The sequence below is a fragment of the Stegodyphus dumicola genome, chromosome 2 (genome assembly GCF_044657685.1).
Source record: "Stegodyphus dumicola isolate Sdum_Otavi_A_Nest chromosome 2, ASM4465768v1".
Lineage (NCBI taxonomy): Eukaryota > Metazoa > Arthropoda > Arachnida > Araneae > Eresidae > Stegodyphus > Stegodyphus dumicola.
Window position 1 is genome coordinate 269,243,203 of NC_140769.1, and position 17,328 is coordinate 269,260,530.

Sequence of the window (17,328 nt, forward strand, 5' to 3'; positions counted from 1 at the left end):
CCTTAGAATCAGTAAAGATAATTAAGACACAGTAACACGCCAAATAAGTACTAATTCAAAAGTCAAACAACAAAAATCAGCGTCTGATTTTTGTTGTTTGGCTTCTGAATCTGGTCATTTTCAGAGAGTTCTTTTATATATATATTATAAAAGTTTGAAGACCAGTAAGTCTTGATATTTACCTATGTAAGATAATAAAGTTCTGAAATTTCTTTAGTAAGTAAATTATCTTACTTTGCAGCTATTGCGCAAGTATTAGAATAACTTGATTTCAAACTAATGAATTTAAAATTTTATATATATATACTATATCTATATTGGGCTTTTCGAAAGAAGTATCGATAAATATAAGGATTTATCAGTTAGCTTTGAAAATTAACGCTGATTTTTGTTGTTTGACTTCTGAATCAGTAAAGATAATTTTAGCGTAGCTTAATAGCATCCATTATACATTATTGGCTGTGTATCACAAGATTGGCGACGAAAGCCAAGTTGTTTCGCTAAATTTTGTCTTGCTCCTATTGCGTATTGAGTTAAGCCTAAATTGTATTAGTTTAGTTACTTACTATACCTAAGTTTATTTCTTGTACATGCTTAAAACTAATCTGAGTCCTAAATAAATAAACACCCACATATACTTAAGGCTTTATCTAGAGCCGGTGCTCGATACCGCCTAGTGCAGTCGCTACAGGTCCTAAATTCTACTGCAAAGTGCTTTCCTAAGTTCTAAATTTTCACCGTGCCTAAACCTTCGATCCCAGTGCTTGCCCTAAATCATAAAAACTTCTCATTCTTTAGTTTTGCCGCTCAGTGCTTCCCTAAATTCCAAAAATTTTGTCTTCCCTAAATTTTGCCATCCGGTGCCAACATATTCTGCCGCCGCTTATAGGTTTATGGTAAATAACATAGCAGCTATTCTTAATTAAAATAGCACTAAATGTATTCTTTTGGCCTATGATTTTCATTAACAAAATCTATTTTTAGCATATGAAAAGAAATTTTTGTTTAATTTTTCCTCATCACCATTTCTTAAAGCATTTAAAAATGTATAATCATCGCCAAGCGTAATAAAAGGTTGCCATACTCTTGTTATTCAATTACTAATATAAAAAAAGTTTAGACATCACTGCAAAAGTTATTACTGAAGCTGTCATGTATTGGTAAACGTGCGGTGATAAAAGCAAAATATAATAAATAATGACTCTCCAGATCAGCATCAGGGATATAAAATAGGTGAATGTTTCGGTTTGAGATGTATGCCAAGTAAATACTCAACTACGGAGCCAAATTATTAATATCACAAATATAAGCTTACATGATTGTTTTTCATAACGAGGTATTTTATTTAGTGCGTGAGTGAATTAAGAATTGAAATTTTAAGTGAAAATCTCCACGTTTTAATATGTAAGGAAAAATCAAATGTGCATGCGTAAAGCATTAGTCAAAAAAAAAGGTTTGTGGCTTTGAGGTCCGGATTTTAGATCATTCCGGATAATGGATGCCCAAATTTCGGACTTTGTACTGTATTTCTTAATTTATAGCAGTTCATAGTTGTGATAGCTCTTGGAAAACTCTTGGAAATTGCTCTTAAAAAAAAAAAAAAAGACAGCTGCTATCCAATATTCTTTCTTTCAAATTATTTATGCTGACTTCTATATCTTATGAAGCATCATTATTTCTGTTCTTCTGTTTATAATTTAATATCAAATCTTCCCAGATTATATTTTCAACAGTTATAAGTGAATATGTTGTGACATTAAAAAAGTTACTATTGGTTTTACTGTTATGACTCACTTCATTTATAATTTTCAGGGCCATCTTCCTGCTCTTAAAGTTCATGCTTATTTTGCTCCTGTAACACCACCACCATCTGCTGGAGGAGGAAGACCTCGTTATTGCCGTTGCTGTGTTATTCTTTGAAAACTGTTTATAGTAATTTCTATTCTTTATCTTCTGATGTATCATGCAACAGTTATACCTTAAGTTGCAATGAAAAATTTAAATGTGTTATGTTGCTAACACAGCATGGTGAAAGTTTTACAGGTTATCTCATAGTCATCATAAAGTCATAATTTTGCACATATGGCAAATGTATATAAGGGTTATATATTTGGAGAAATCATTGGCTTTTGTTACTTGGAAAAAAAATATATAATGTTGGCTTAGTAATAATATAATGTTGGCTGCGCTTGTAGTTTTATATAAATTTTTTTTAAGTTTTTTGATGATGCAAAATATGTAGTTAAAAAGGGATGTCGTAATAAATTTTCTCCATTTTATATAAAAATTTAAGCATATTTGTTAGAATGTTTACTTTAAAATGGATTACACATGTTTCAGTTTTGCTTCCAAAATGTGCAAGTCTTTTTTTTATAAGTTTAAATTAATTATTATGTATGCATGTGGTTTATTTTATGTTGCATTTCTTTGACCCAGTTCTGTTTATTAAATGGTATTCTAATTAAATACTAATTCAGAATTAGCTCTTTTGTTTCTGAGAGTAAAACTCTGCAGTTTTCAGTTAAGAGTGGATAAACATGAGACATGTACCATATTTATTCATATATTCCCTCCTCTTTCACTGACTAGATAGTGCAAAAATCCAGAGGGAACGTAAAATGGTCCATATCATTTTTTACAGTAGTGTTAAAAAACTTATCTGGTGTAAGACTTTTACTATGCATTTTTTATTTCAAAGAAGTAAGTTTCAGGTAATGTTTTGATTAATATTCCATAGCTATCTACTCATCTGATTTTACTAGGGGACTCGCATATTTTTATCATAGATCACTGAATCTTGTTTTTTTTTTATTTTTAGCCTGTCCTGGAGCACGTATTTCCTAGAAGTTAATGATATTTATTTAATATAATGAAGCTTAAATTGCACAAATTCCATTCCCTTATCTAGCAATTTTTAACATTTTTCTGAATAAATTTTACTTGAGCTGAATTATTTTAATCACTTGTATAAGCATTTATAGAACTTTTCAGGGAAATTTAAGTATTATTTAATCATTTAATATTTATAGTAAATTTTATTTTACATGAATATGTAGTGCATTAGACATTTATTCAAATAATATTATTTATGTTAGTTGTTAATTTTATCATATTAAAAGTACTTGGATATAAATATAAAAAGGTTTCTTTCCATACTGAGAATTTTCTCAGTATGATGTTATTGTATCAGCAGCAGGGTGATTTTACACTCAAGTAGAGATTCTATTTCAGTTGCTTTTATGAAGAACATAACTGGAGAATGGATTCAAACCATCAAGCCACTCTTTTAGCTCACTGATATTTTAAATCGATCTTGATTGGGATTGGGTTTAAAGCCCAACAAAAAGGAGCATTAATCATTATATTGATCAGGAAAACACTTTTCAATATAAAAGTGTAATAAATTTTCAAAATAAAATTAGCTGAAGAATGTAAAATTTAGAATATCTAATTAGATAATCATATATTTTACATCAAAATCATTTTAATATAGTTCTATAACATGCATCATACATTATAAAATGAATTTACATCAGTTTAGAGTTCTTTTGAAATGCATCATTGAACAGGCAAAAACCTCATGCAGATTCATTGTTTTTCATGTTGCAAGATTGGGTGATAGTTATTCTTTTTTACTTCTGCACTGTAAATTGCTATCCTTGCCCTGAAGTGCATGTGCAAGCAAAGTTTCTTGTTAGGCGACCTTTAAATCAAGAATATAATCCATCTGATAAGAGTTTAGAATGAATGACTTTGAAAATTTTAATGTAAAGAATATCAATTTGTGAAATTGCAGGAAATCCCCCCCCGAAGAAGAGCTAGCTTACTTTATTCAGGCAGGAAGTTGATAATTAGTTGATGAATTGAAAGTCTTTAAATTACATGGTGAAAAAGTTAGCGGTAACATTGAAGAAGAGTAATATGTGAATAAATATGGTAATCAGTATCTTAGTTTGACTTTCATAGCATAGTCTAAATTTATGATTAGTATTTGATGTGAAAAACTCAAATGTTATGTTCTAGTTAACTAATTTCTAGTTCTAATTAACAAAATTGTTTAACTTTTGATGCAAAGGATTCAAATGTTAAAATTTATTCATACTAAAAATAAAAATCTTTTATTGTCTTGTGTAAACTCATGGAGGTAATCAGTATAAATTCTGGCTGGTTTATGAGAAAGTAAATATCATATAATATTTTCCCTCTTCTTATTAAAAAGAATAGTATTTAATTATTTCTGCATTTCTTTTTGTAAAATTTGTTTATAGACTTATTTATTTAATTTTTTTTTAAGGAAAATTTGTAGATTGCAGATCTACATCTTCTAAGGAAGGTCTTAAAATCTTATCAGGGTTAACTGAAAACATTTGAGAAATTAATATAAAATTTATACTTTTAATGCTGAATTTCCATAAAAACTTTATTAAATTAAATTAATAGATTTTTATACCTAATAGCTGAAAGTGACTACTGCGGTACATACACTCTGACTGAACAAAATTTTGTGGAATTTTCTTCTGTGGTATTTCCTGTGTTCTTAAAATTGAAAGGTCTTTGAATTTTCCAAATTAATTGAATTGAGTATTTTTGATGATCGAGATTAGTGGAAATGTGTACAGAAAATTTTCTTTGAGAAGTAAACAGAGGTTTTTATATCAAGAACAACAAGATCGTGAATGCAAAAGAAATTGAGTTTCTATGACTTCATTGAAATTCCGGTAATTTCTCTACTACTATTGTTTGTTTCCACTAATAATATGTAATCCTATTTTCATCTAGTAGAAATTTCAACATTTTTGTGTAGGCAAAAATTATTAATCTAAAATTTTGATACATGATTTTGCTGTTTTTATTCATAATCATTGGTTTTATTGATACTTATGTTATCATTTTTATCAAAACTATTAAGATTTGTTTAGTTATTTTTTTTAATTTAAGAATTTGTTTAGTTTTTTTTTTTTTTTTTTTTTTTTTTTTAATTTAAGAATTTGTTTAGTTATTTTTATAATTTGTTTAGTTATTTTCTTGACTGAAAACACAATTGACAGCATTACCTGTAACATTTCTGTTTTTGTCTAACATTTTAATACCTTAGTTGATATGTATGACACTAACACGTTTAAGCATGTCAATTTCTTCTTTTCTTCTCTCCCCCCCCCTTTTTTTTTTTTTTTTTTTTTTTTTTTTTTTGTTTGTTATACCTTCCAGTTCAATGATTTAGTAAAAAATGCATACGTGCTGTACTAATGCGATTGGTTTAAGGATGTATTTATTAGAGATTGCAGTCAAGAAATTTTATTATTGATGATTATTATATATCTTTTATCTTTTAAAAAGTAACAGTTTTTATAATAAAGGTACAAGTACTGGGACTTTAAAAATAACATTTTTATAGAGTGCAACACGACATACGCGAGAGATCCAGACCTTATATATCATATAAAATTCATCTTCTTTTATAAGTTTTTGTATTTCAAGTACATACGTGGATACATGATAAGAATTACAGATGAATTACCATATTTACTTGTGTAATTTTCCTTCTAGATTCCAGCATATGATTTAAAAATTTGTGGTTTATGTTAATCATGTAAAATGTATAGAATACAAAAAGGCAAGTATTTTATGTAAATGAAGAGAATATTGCTGAAATTGTTAAATTCTTTGAAATACATAGTACGATGATATTAATGTATCTTTATATATGCTTTTTAATGTGCCATGTTTTAATATTTATGCCATCTCTTCAAAAATAGTATACAATGTGAATTTTCCCATCCCGGTTTTCAAATGCTAAAATTAGTTGGGAAAATGTGGAAGTAAATATGGTACTATGTAGATAGAATAGAAGTATTTAAGCAAATGATTCTCAAAGGTGAAAGATTTCTCTTCCTCTTTTAAAATAACACAGTGTTTTTAGCTTGTTTCAAGGAATTCTAAGAAACTCAAAAATATTTGCTATATTTTTTTAGAGGCAGGAGAAGGTTCTATTAATTTTACTTTATTAAAAATTTATACTAAAGAGATATTTTTTAAATATAAGGAATTATGTGAGCATATGATCTCTTTTACTCTTTGTTATAGAAATTTATTATATATGCATTAGTCTTTTTAGATCAATTTAAAGCATTTTATTATTTTAGTGTTTATTGAAAATGAGATTGTGAGAATAAGAAAACTAGCATTGTCCTCAATCATAGCTATGTTACCATATGAAAGATTCTGCCTCAGATTATTTCTTTTTCATATAAAATTTAAAAATGTAATATTTTAAAAGTAAAATCAATTTAACAAACTATTGTATTCTATAACATTTCAAACATATTGGTTGTCTCAAATCTAACTGAATTGAGTATGATGATCGCAGATTCATTATTTAATCATGATCATTAAAAGCATATTTTATGGGTTTTTTTTTTTTTTTTTTTTTTTTTTTTTTTTTTTTTTTTCCAAATTTTCCTATATTAATTTTAACCTTTTTTTTTTCTCAAATTGAAATGATTTTTCTTTACAATCTTTAAAATACACATTTACAAAAATCTAATTTAACTTTTCCCTGTATTACGAAATGCCACTGAGCATTGTTATACCCTAAAAGCAGATTATAATATAAAATGTTGACAAATATTTGAGTTCTAGTTTCATAAAAGTGTTGTTGTTAAGATGGAGAGAAACTCCATAACTCCATCTTATGATGTAAAGACTTACTAATATATTAGTTGGTTTACTTAATATTCATTAATTAAGAGTTAATTTAATGAATGACGGTACATATTTCATCACTATAATTTATTTAAAATTAATTCACAAGCTGAATAAAAAACAAAAGCTGAAAGAATTTTCTTTTCAAAAATGTAATAATTGAATTCATGGCAAATAAGTTATTTTTATAAAATTTTATATCTGTTGTTTATAATGAATGAATCTGTGTATTGTGGGAATTTGCATCTTTTGAATGATAGAATTAAAGATGAAACATGAAGTTGAATAATTCACACAGAGCACTGAAATTAATATGTTTGAACAGAACGTTAACAGTATTTTGCAAAAAAAAAATTTTCCTTTTCTGTCAGTTTGATTTAACTTGTTGCCTTATGATACAGTACAGTCTTTAATCCGGACTCGTCAGGACTTCGGTGATGCCGGATTAGGGGTTTTTCCGGATTATAGATCATCAATTTAAATCTGGTAAGATGGCATGCAGAAATTGTAAAATTAAAAATATGAAACCGTAATTTATGAAATAAAGAGCAGTTATGATCTAAAGGGTATCAAAATTTACAAAAAAAAAAAAAACTTAATATTTATTTGTTTACTTTAATAAACATTTCTTTCAATGTAAGTTGTTTAAGTTGCTTCGTTTTATGTGCTAATTACTTTCTCTTTGATTCTATAAATAGACATAATTTCTTGTTGAGTTACAAAGTTCTATGTTCAAGTCCTATAATTGCTGTGCCGAGAATACCGACTAACTTGTCAATCGAAATTTTTTCGTTTTCACAAACCTCTCTGTCACTTTCTTCATGCCTTTATCCATTTTTTGCAGCAATTCCTCTGTTTGTTTGATGGACATCGAAACAGGCTTTCACTTCGTATATCCTTTGGCAGCTCCAGAATTGGAAACTCTTTGACGTAAAAAAGCTTTTTGAAAGTTCAAGCTTACTTTTTATGAAATTGCTCTAACAGTCTGCAAAAAATAAGCCAGATCCATTTAGAAGATTAAGGAACAGCGCAATCTCCAACATTAACTGAAATAGATAATTAGATAATTTTAGCCTAGCTTATACCGCTCGTTATACATTAAACACACATGCGTAAACATGCGCATGCGTAAAACGCAGAAAGTTTGTAGCTTTGAGGTCTGGATTAAGGACTTTGTACTGTATTCATTTATTTTATTAACCCCTTCAATACAGTGTAGTTTAAGTGTTTTTTTATATTATTAAATTTTTTATGTCCATCTTTGAATATTTTTCTTTCTTTGAAGTAAAAGTTTTTGGAAGTAAATAATTGAAAAGGATAAAAGTAGGAAACAATAAGAAAATAGCTGGTGGAAGAAGAAAAACCAGATATTTATAATATTTTATGTTATCTTTCTATATTCTTTTTCATATTTTTTATTAATTTGTTAGGAAGAAAATATTTTCTATTATTTATACATACATATTTCAATGGTGCAGCTTTACTAATTTTTCCAAAGTTGCTTCAAAGGATAGATCCTTTTTCCGTTTAGTCCTATGACAGGAAATTGATTCTTTATCAAAGAAATTGATTGTTTGAGTACTTCTAAAAATTTTGAAAATGCGTAATGATAATGGTTCGATTTTATCCCTTTCTTTAAATACACTAATATACCATATACATTTCATTAATGTTTTGAGAACTTGAGGTAGAAAGTGCAGCAGTGATTAAATCAAAAAATTGTTAAGTTTCATCCCAAGTTCAAATAAAGTGGTTTATTTTTATCAGTAATGTTTCCTTCTGAAATTAATGAAAATCCAAGGCAGTTTCTCAAAACATCTTACATTTTTCAAGAGAAATATGTCAATATGTGCTTTGTGATAATTAGTTAGCATAAATGAACGATGAAGAAGTTATTAAAAGTAAGGTCAGTTGTCAGAGTTAAAATTAAGACAATTAGTAAATTGAAAGGATACATGTAGCCAGGATACTGAAGTTGCAAAATATTAGTATTTTATGCAGAAGTGGGAAAGGCTTATTGCTTGGACATTTTTATAATTTCTTAATGTTTAACATGCATATGAGCTATTTCTGAAAGATATGTAATGAAGAAACTCTTAGATAAATAGCTTAACTAATGCTCTTACTACAACCAAGAACTTGCCAATGAACTTGGATAACTTATTCATTTTCATTGTTCTTCATTATCGCATCTAATAGTTAAATATATGTATAAAATAATTTTGCATGTAAAGCTAATGAAAAAGGTAATTAATTAAAGTCAATCATTTAATGTTGGTTGATAAAATTAATTCTATGTAATTTAAAGTCCTTTCTTGTGTATAATTTGCAGTTGGATTTGTTTTTAAATTTATAAAATAATTTTAAAATATTAGTATCATTTATTTATTATGCATTCTTTTGTCATGTAACATGAGGTATTTAAAAAAAAAAGGTTCTAACACTAAAATATCTTGCAAATGATCGATTTGCTGATCCAAAGTTCTAAGCTGAGAAATTAACCAACTTAGGTAAGGTTTCTAACTACAGTGGGATTGGTATTGTGATGCTTTTTATTTATAGTATACAAAATGTAAATTTACATTAAGGCTGCCTGCAAAGAAAGTTCCAGTTAAAAGATAAATTCTGAAGAGACTTTATTAGGTACAATTATTTTTCATTTTAGAGGATTAAACTAGTAATAATTGAAATTTGAAAGAAATTGATCTATTTTAACTTTGAAGTAATTGTATTAATAGGGTACTACATTGCACTGAAGTGTACATAGCTGTTTTTCAATAGCAATATACTGTAATAAAAATTTAAAAAATATGAGAATATTAATGTCTAATACCAATTTCCCACAGTCATTTTTAGGATATTATGTGTTTCTTAAATTTATTTAACCCTCTCAGCATTACAGAGAGAAAATTCTGTATAGAAGGCTGGCTTTCCTATACCATTACATGTGAATATATCTGCCAGCATTTAATGTATATCTGATTTCAGGTTGGTTGTATAATGAAAGGAAGCAAGGTGCAAAATGAAAGAGTCATTTTTTAAAATTATAATCAAGAAAATACAATTTATTCATGACATTTTGAGGAACTTTGAAATTTGAGGGCTAAACTCATAACGCTCAGAGGGTTAAAGATCACACAAAGATTTTGGAATTAAACTGTGCTAATTCGCTGTAAAATTTCAGTGTCATACTTTTCCATATTTCTTATCTTTGTTAGAGGATATTTTTATTCTCTTTTTTGAAGTAATAGAAACTTTTTAATTTCTTAAAGTGATTTATGTTAAGGGATGTTATGAATGCGAGAGTGATTTTCTGCGTGATGAGTTTCTTGGTTAATAGACTCATTTAATAGCAATCTATTTAATTGAATGAATATGTATAAATCAAAAGGAAGCGAATGTTCTAATTAAATTATTCCTGTTTAGCATCCCTCCCTTTTATTAAAGAGTCATTTGCAACAGGTATTTTGACTTTATAGCAGTAACTGATTAGGGTTCCAAAAAAATAAGTGAAATATCAAAGTATTTAAATTATTGGCAAAGCAGGTTGCAGAATTTGTAAAAATAAGCGACCCAATCTTATTAATTTAAAATTATAGTTCTTTATTGTTATTAAAAGCTGTATTTAAAACAATTATTTTTTTCAATGTGAAACAAAGAAGTATTTGCATTCATTAATTTTAAAATATGCTTTCTTTTACTTTAACAACAAGAGAAATTATTTTGATACATTTTTCAAATGTTAAACCATATGTATAAGATAAACATTGCTTACTAGTAATTGCACATTAGTAATCTGCTATTTATTTGTAAAGGCGGAATGTCATTTTGATTGTACACACAATGTACAATTTTTTTTTTTTTTTTTTTTTTTTTTTTTTCATTTATCTTAACTCGGACATTTGAAGTTTCTAATTCTTGGGTAAATAATAGTTTAAAAATGCTCCATTTTTTAAAGCATATTATTTTAAAATTTATCAGTATTTTAAGAAACTTCTTATTCCATTGTAAAGTAAATAGGGTTTTACCTTGATTTTACGTATTAATTAGTTCAATTAAAAGAAAGCAGAAAATTAAGTATGTTTGCTTGTAATTTTTTTCTTTCTTTAACTTAATAAGTGTGGTTATTTTTATGCATATAGCAAATTTTTTGGTACATTAATACAATTTTTATCACCTACTTGTGAAAGTCACTAATGCATATCATCATTTCTGAATTTAAATCTCTAATGCAAGCTTCTGTCTTTCCTTTATAAGTTATTGGATCAAAAAGGGTTCATGCAAGATTGCTAATTTAATTATTAACTGACTGCTTACTTTTAAAATGTTTGTGAATGCTTTTTCATGCATGTTATTAAAATTTTGTAATAGTTCTCTTCTTCTTGTTTTTAAACTATGGTTTTTTTTTGTACTACTACCACAGCTTTAATTGCGAGTGTTAGTTTCACAAATGCAAGTGGTGGTTGCTGAAACTAGTGTAGTTTAGTATTTTATATAAAAAAAGTACTATAAAATATTTTATAATATAGAGCTCTATAACTTGTAAAAATTACATTTTTGATTTCAATATGAATCAAGAAGTATAGGTAAATCAAATTTGTTATCCTGCTTAATATTAACTTTTTTTTTACTTTATTTAAGTAAGAGAAGAAAATGCTTCTTGCATGAGTATATCTAGTGTATAAAATTCAGTGTTATTTAGAATGTTTCTTGATAAATAAATATGAAATTAGATTTTAGTTATCATTTTTTGATAAATTTAATTAAAAGTTTTCATTTAGAATCTAATATATATATTTTCTTTGAGGGAATAAATTCTTCAGTGCCTAGCGCAAAAACATACTTAAATTTTGATTTTGGTGGAAAAAAGATATTTTTCTAAGTGTTTTATATCCACTTTTAATTGAATATTTGATAGGCAAGAATGAGTAATATGCTTTGTTTATTAGTATATTATTTTATTTTTAATTTTTTTTCATTTTTAATGATAAACATTCCACAATTGCACTGTATGCTGTGGGGGGGGGAAGTAACTTTCATTTGTTATATATATTTATTTACGTCCCTGTGAAATGCACAATGTTACTAAATTATTATCTAAGATTTCCCTTCTAATGTAATTAAATTAGATTCCCTCCCTTCTGCGGGCATTCTGTTGTTGAATTTCTATAAATTTAGTATATAAAAATGTTTTCCTTATCCCTAAATTTTTAGTGGCATTTGTTCTTAATTCTTGTGAGAAGTAATATACATGATAAAATAAATTCTACATAAATTGTACTTTTTTCACATGAAAATGCACATTATTAAAAAATGGCTTAATGTCACTTTGAAAATAATGCTGAAGTAGCTTAAATGTATTTATTTTATTTTATTATTATTATTTTTCTTTACATTTTAGTTATTTTAAAACTCAAAATGATCCTTGCTTTGCTGTAAGTATATATTTTGTGCTTTTATCAAATTGTTTGTACAATAAAGTACTTCACTTTTTTAACCAGTGAAATGTATATATTTTGTATTACTAATATTTATTAGACATGAAAGTATTTCTACAGCATACTATCAAAAATATTATATGTATTCTAAGCATGGTTGTGATGCAGTACTAATGATATTTCAGTCTTATTATTTTAAATTTCAGTACCTTTAATTCATATTTTGTTCATACCAGTCTTGATTATAAAAAGGTTGTGTAACCCTATCCATACCATTCATAAATTGAATTTCTGAGTATTTCATGCACTTCATAATTTTCATAACTGTATACTGCTTAATTTCTTTATAAGTAGTATATTTATTAAATTTGATTTATTTAAAATTTTATTTATCATTAATGTATATTTTTAAAGTAAAATTTTCAGTAATAATAGAATTTTAATGTTGGCAATAGTTTTTATTCAGGTGCAGCCATTTTATCCCCTTAAATTTAATACCCCCTCAAATTAATAACCTCAGCTTTTTTTTTTTTTTTTTTGTTTAGTTAATATAATTTAAATTTTTGCATACAGTTTTCAGAGCTATTGAAATTTAATTGAAAGAACCACATCAGATTGGCACTTAGTTTTTCAATATATTTTTATTTCAGAATGAAAATTATTTAAAGTTTAGAAATTAAAATTGTTGCTTGAAATATTATTAGGAAGTTTTTATATTTATGAATTTAGTCTGTTCACTAGTCAGTTTAAATCTTTAGTAAATCAAATTAATAATGAGTAGTTTTAATTAGAATATCAGTTACTTACTTTTATTATAGCCTTTGCTATACTCATGTTCCCTTTGAGACTCTGAACTTGAATCTTAAAATTCTCCCTTATTAAAAAATGCAACACTGAGAATAATTTTTATTAAGTTAAGATACTCAGTTTTGTGGAATAAAAAAGTGCTTTGTTATCTAACATTTACTGGAATTTAGTGTTATATTTTTTTAAAGAAAAACATTGATGAGTGAAAAATAACTTGTACAGATTTTTTGGATAGTGGATTTACTCTGTCATATTATGTATATTATATGTACATTTTGTTTACTAATTGTGATCTGTAAGGTCTAAAATACTTGACTTTACCTCATCTTGTGCATTCTTTTTTCATATAATGCAATGATCTGCATTTTGAATTGCATACTGGCTTATCTTATCCTCTGCAAGATATAAAAGTGGAAATGCTTCTTTTATGTAAATATATACCTATATGTATTTGTAAAATGTTGACTTAAACTGCTTATGTGTTTTTGTATTAGTATATGTATATACAAATTTGTATTAAAATAAAAGAAGCAGACAATCTAGTGTAAATTTTATATTTATAATATAAACATCTAAAAATAACATATATAGATTTTGAACTTTCATGCAATCATAGTTTAAGGTTATAATGCATTTCCTACATTTGGTTTAAAAAAATGTTAATTATGAAAGTCCTTTTTAATTTAATTTGAAAATTTATTTGAATTATGACTATAATAAATTAAAATTTTAAACCTTAAAACCTTTCTGATTGATATTAGGAATTTGATAACTCTTTTAACAGTGTATTTAATTTTTGATTTTTTTCCTTCAAAATTGATAAAAAATTGATCCAAATTGTTATCAAAAGTATAGAAGTTAGGCATAATTTAAAGTTAAAATTTCTTCATAGAAACAGATTTTGTTTAATTTTGTAGTTGTTAATTTAAAAGAATTTCAGTTCCATTTATACATAAATTTTGTCTCTGCACTTCAGGATTAAGTTTTGCTCTGCAATTGCAGCATTTTCAGTCTGAAAGAAAAGGAAGAGTATATTGAATGTAATTTTAAAATGAAAATGCCACAATATGTTGTTTTATTCATTTATTTATTAAAGTAAATTTTAAAATTTACATATATAAATAAATGTATAATGACAGCTTGTATTTAATTGCATCCCTTTGTGAATAGTGGTCTTTTAATATTTGGCATGCATGCATTTAAACACACTACTAAAGCACTGAGAAATCAAAACCTCTGGTGTACGTTTAAAAAAAAAAAAAAAATCTGATGTGTACACCACATGCCTTCCTTGCACGGAATATTAAATTATACACATTTTCCTGCATTTCATTTAAACTTATTGAATAGAATTAAATCTACTTCGTCGATAGCGCATATACCACAGTAGAATTAATGTGCTTTTTAAAATTCACCATAGCAATACTCTGGTATGGAAATGTTTCGTCTTTTGCATGAAGAACTAAGAGATTTCTGACCGTGTGATATTCAGAATATCTCTTCAAGTAAACTCTGTTAACCTTGACCAACACGAGTGTCATCATATTGGTTAGGGTTACCCCGACCAGTCGTCTGTCATCGTATTGTTCAGGTCGTTATTGGATTCAGAGAGTTTTACAGAATGATCGTTGCCCTGAAATTTGATGGTCGTTATTTTTGCGATTTCACGAGTTTCCGAGGTCTTTAGTTTAAAAGCTTAAAGTCAATAAACAAAATCATTTTAAAAAACTTGCTAACTTAAATTTACTGTAACTACTACTATACTAACGTAAATATAATAATTGATCTAAATTTGCAGTAAACTGATAAACAACCTAAATTTGCAGTAATGAATACAGTTTTGAAAATTCATCTAAAACTTACTTTCATGAATATTCTATATTTGAATGTAATATTTTAGTTCTAAATGCATATAAATATCTAAACAGTTACGTCAGATATGTATGAGTTATTGAGAAAGGCCAACTTACCATTTAGTTCCTATTTTGTGCTTTCTCTGTAGTGTTGTTCTTTTTGTAACTTTCATGAATGGTATTACATAGTCGAGGTTTTCGCACAAATTCTCGTGACCTTTGGCAATGGATGTCTAGAATTGGGATTTTACTTCTCTGTTTCGGGAAACTTTGATTTTTCCTTGCATTTGCCGAAGTATTGTCGTTATCTTCTTTGGAATCAGAAACTGCCTCTCTCAAGTGGGGTTCTTCTGGTACAGCATCTTGTAAAGTTTTAATTTGATTAGGTTTTACATCAACTGTATTAATGGATTTAGTTATATATTTATTGGAATATGCTTCCTTTGCAATATCATTGTGATTCATATTTCGGGTTTCCAATTTCTCGCCAGCGTCAGATTTTTCATTTAGTGTGTTGTTTTGAGAAGTCCGAAGACATTTCGTATTTGTTGGCCGATTCGCTTTGTATGATCGAAACGGTTGAGAAAATGCGCTTCGATTTTGGGCAATGTACTGGTTATCACCACTAGCTAGGTTTGTAGTTTTTGATATTTTAACCGATGTCTGCTGCATTTGAGGGTTGCGAAAACCCATTGCATTTCTTCCTTGATTTTGTCTGGCACTAGTGACTTGTACTGTGCTTTCTACTGTAAATTCCTTTTCGATCCGGGGATTTAAGTCGTCTGTTCTCCCATTAAGTATAAATTTATCTGTAGCACGGTCAGCACCCTGGGTTTTTTCATTATCTTCTCGATATGGTCTGTAAGGCATACTTAATTCATTTTTGGATAATAATTTCCTATATTTTTCAATTTCTTCTTGTTCTGCATGAGAATAAACCTTCTTCCAGCACTCGAAATGGTAAAGAAAAGAGTCTTCATACAATCTTGGTGGATAGAGACTATCTTTCACTAAACTGTCACGAACCATAAAATACAGTGCAGCAGCCCTGTTGCTGCTCTTCAGACGTGCAGCCAGAGATTCTTTTGAAATATGCAATTTGTTGGCAAGATATTTCACAACCTGTTAAAACATAAGTCACAAATTTTACCATGTTTGAACTAGATAAAGCGCTATGGATATGCAGAAGGTAAACAAACATTGATGAAGATTATAAATATTAACTTATATCCTGAACTGAAAAAAGCCCAACAGCTGTCTAAGGTGATACAAATTACGAAGTTCTGTATTCAATTTTTGGCCCTTATATAAGCTGCCAAGTTTTTTTGGGGATGTGGGCTTTTCTTTCCAAATGCAGCACAATTATAAACCAGTTTCTGATGCAGCATCTTCCACGAAGGCAACCCTCTTTTTACAGTACAAACTCGTCTCTACTAACCCTCTGGTGCTTTTGGGTAACAATGAACTAGGAGAATACGAAGCTGATATCTAAAATAATTATATTTGTAACCAAATTTTTATATACAACAAATCTCAGATTTACGTACTATTTAATAGATGTAGAGATATAGGATTATTCCACACATACAAGTAACAGCAGTATATATTAACGTAATTATTCATGAATTTTAATTATTAATATACACCAGTGTTCAAAACTTAAGCAACAAATTAATTTTTCACCATGCAAGCATAAAATGATTGAAAAGGACTTTTTGCGATCAGTACAATGAAAAGCCAACTCTGTAAAAAGGTGATTGAGTTTGCAAATATTAGTACCATGCCATCAGAGGGTTATGTCAGAGCTCGCAAAACGCGAGGAGTCAATGCACGCAGTGCAAGGCAACTTAAAAGGAAGGCGCATTTCGAGGTATTCTTCTACACGTGAAATTGTACGTGCAGTATGGCTAGAAATCATCAGGACGCCTTTAACGTGGTAGAATAATTGACAAGCTTTAGGAGAAACATAGTTTGACGTTTGTCGCCCAAGAGTTTGGGACTGATGGAAGAAAGTGTTATTTCATGAAGTTGGAAAGATTTCCAAATGACAGGTATAGCTGTAAGAAAGGTTGATGGTCATCAGCCAAGGAAAACAAAATTAACTGATAACCAATATATTGAAAAACAGATCGAAATTTGACAGCAGGCATCATTCCTCAAGCAGTTACGGACGACAACTGTCCCAGTTTACTACCTGACGACTTCATAAAGATAGTCTAATCGCCCACCTTACTAAATGCTGAATGTCATTGTCAGCAGCCCATGGGCGGCGCCCTTTACAGTGGTGTAGAGAATACAAAGACTGGACATCTCATCAATGGAGTCATGTCCTTTTTACAGATAAGAGCCATTTCAGCCTGACAAACAACTCTCAGCATCAGCTGATGTCGAGATAGGGGTTCACTTACCGGATTGTTACTGTAATGAAGTTATCCTCCACCACGTGTGTCTTTTCCGAGGTGCCATTGGTCCCGATTTTGTTTTTATGGATGACAATGCTCTGGGCACAGAGGACCAATGTTGTTCAT

The 17,328-nt window shown here is 28.1% G+C and overlaps 2 protein-coding genes across 2 annotated transcripts in view; one reads left to right on the top strand and one right to left on the bottom strand.

The window, feature by feature from the left end:
* Positions 1 to 13,489, top strand: part of LOC118197686 (F-box/LRR-repeat protein 2) — a 114,285-nt gene extending 100,796 nt beyond the window's left edge. Inside the window, exon 16 of the mRNA XM_035369226.2 lies at positions 1,813 to 13,489. Coding sequence (XP_035225117.1) covers positions 1,813 to 1,920 — 108 coding nt within the window. The 3' untranslated portion in view covers positions 1,921 to 13,489. The remainder of the gene's footprint in view (positions 1 to 1,812) is intronic.
* A 56-nt stretch (positions 13,490 to 13,545) lies between these two features.
* The window catches only part of LOC118197678 (uncharacterized), a 69,382-nt gene continuing 65,599 nt past the window's right edge, over positions 13,546 to 17,328 (bottom strand). The window contains exons 8-9 of the mRNA XM_035369215.2: positions 14,918 to 15,922; positions 13,546 to 13,959 (exon numbers count right to left, since the gene is read on the bottom strand). Of these exons, the coding sequence (XP_035225106.1) occupies positions 14,921 to 15,922 (1,002 nt within the window). The 3' untranslated portion in view covers positions 13,546 to 13,959; positions 14,918 to 14,920. The remainder of the gene's footprint in view (positions 13,960 to 14,917; positions 15,923 to 17,328) is intronic.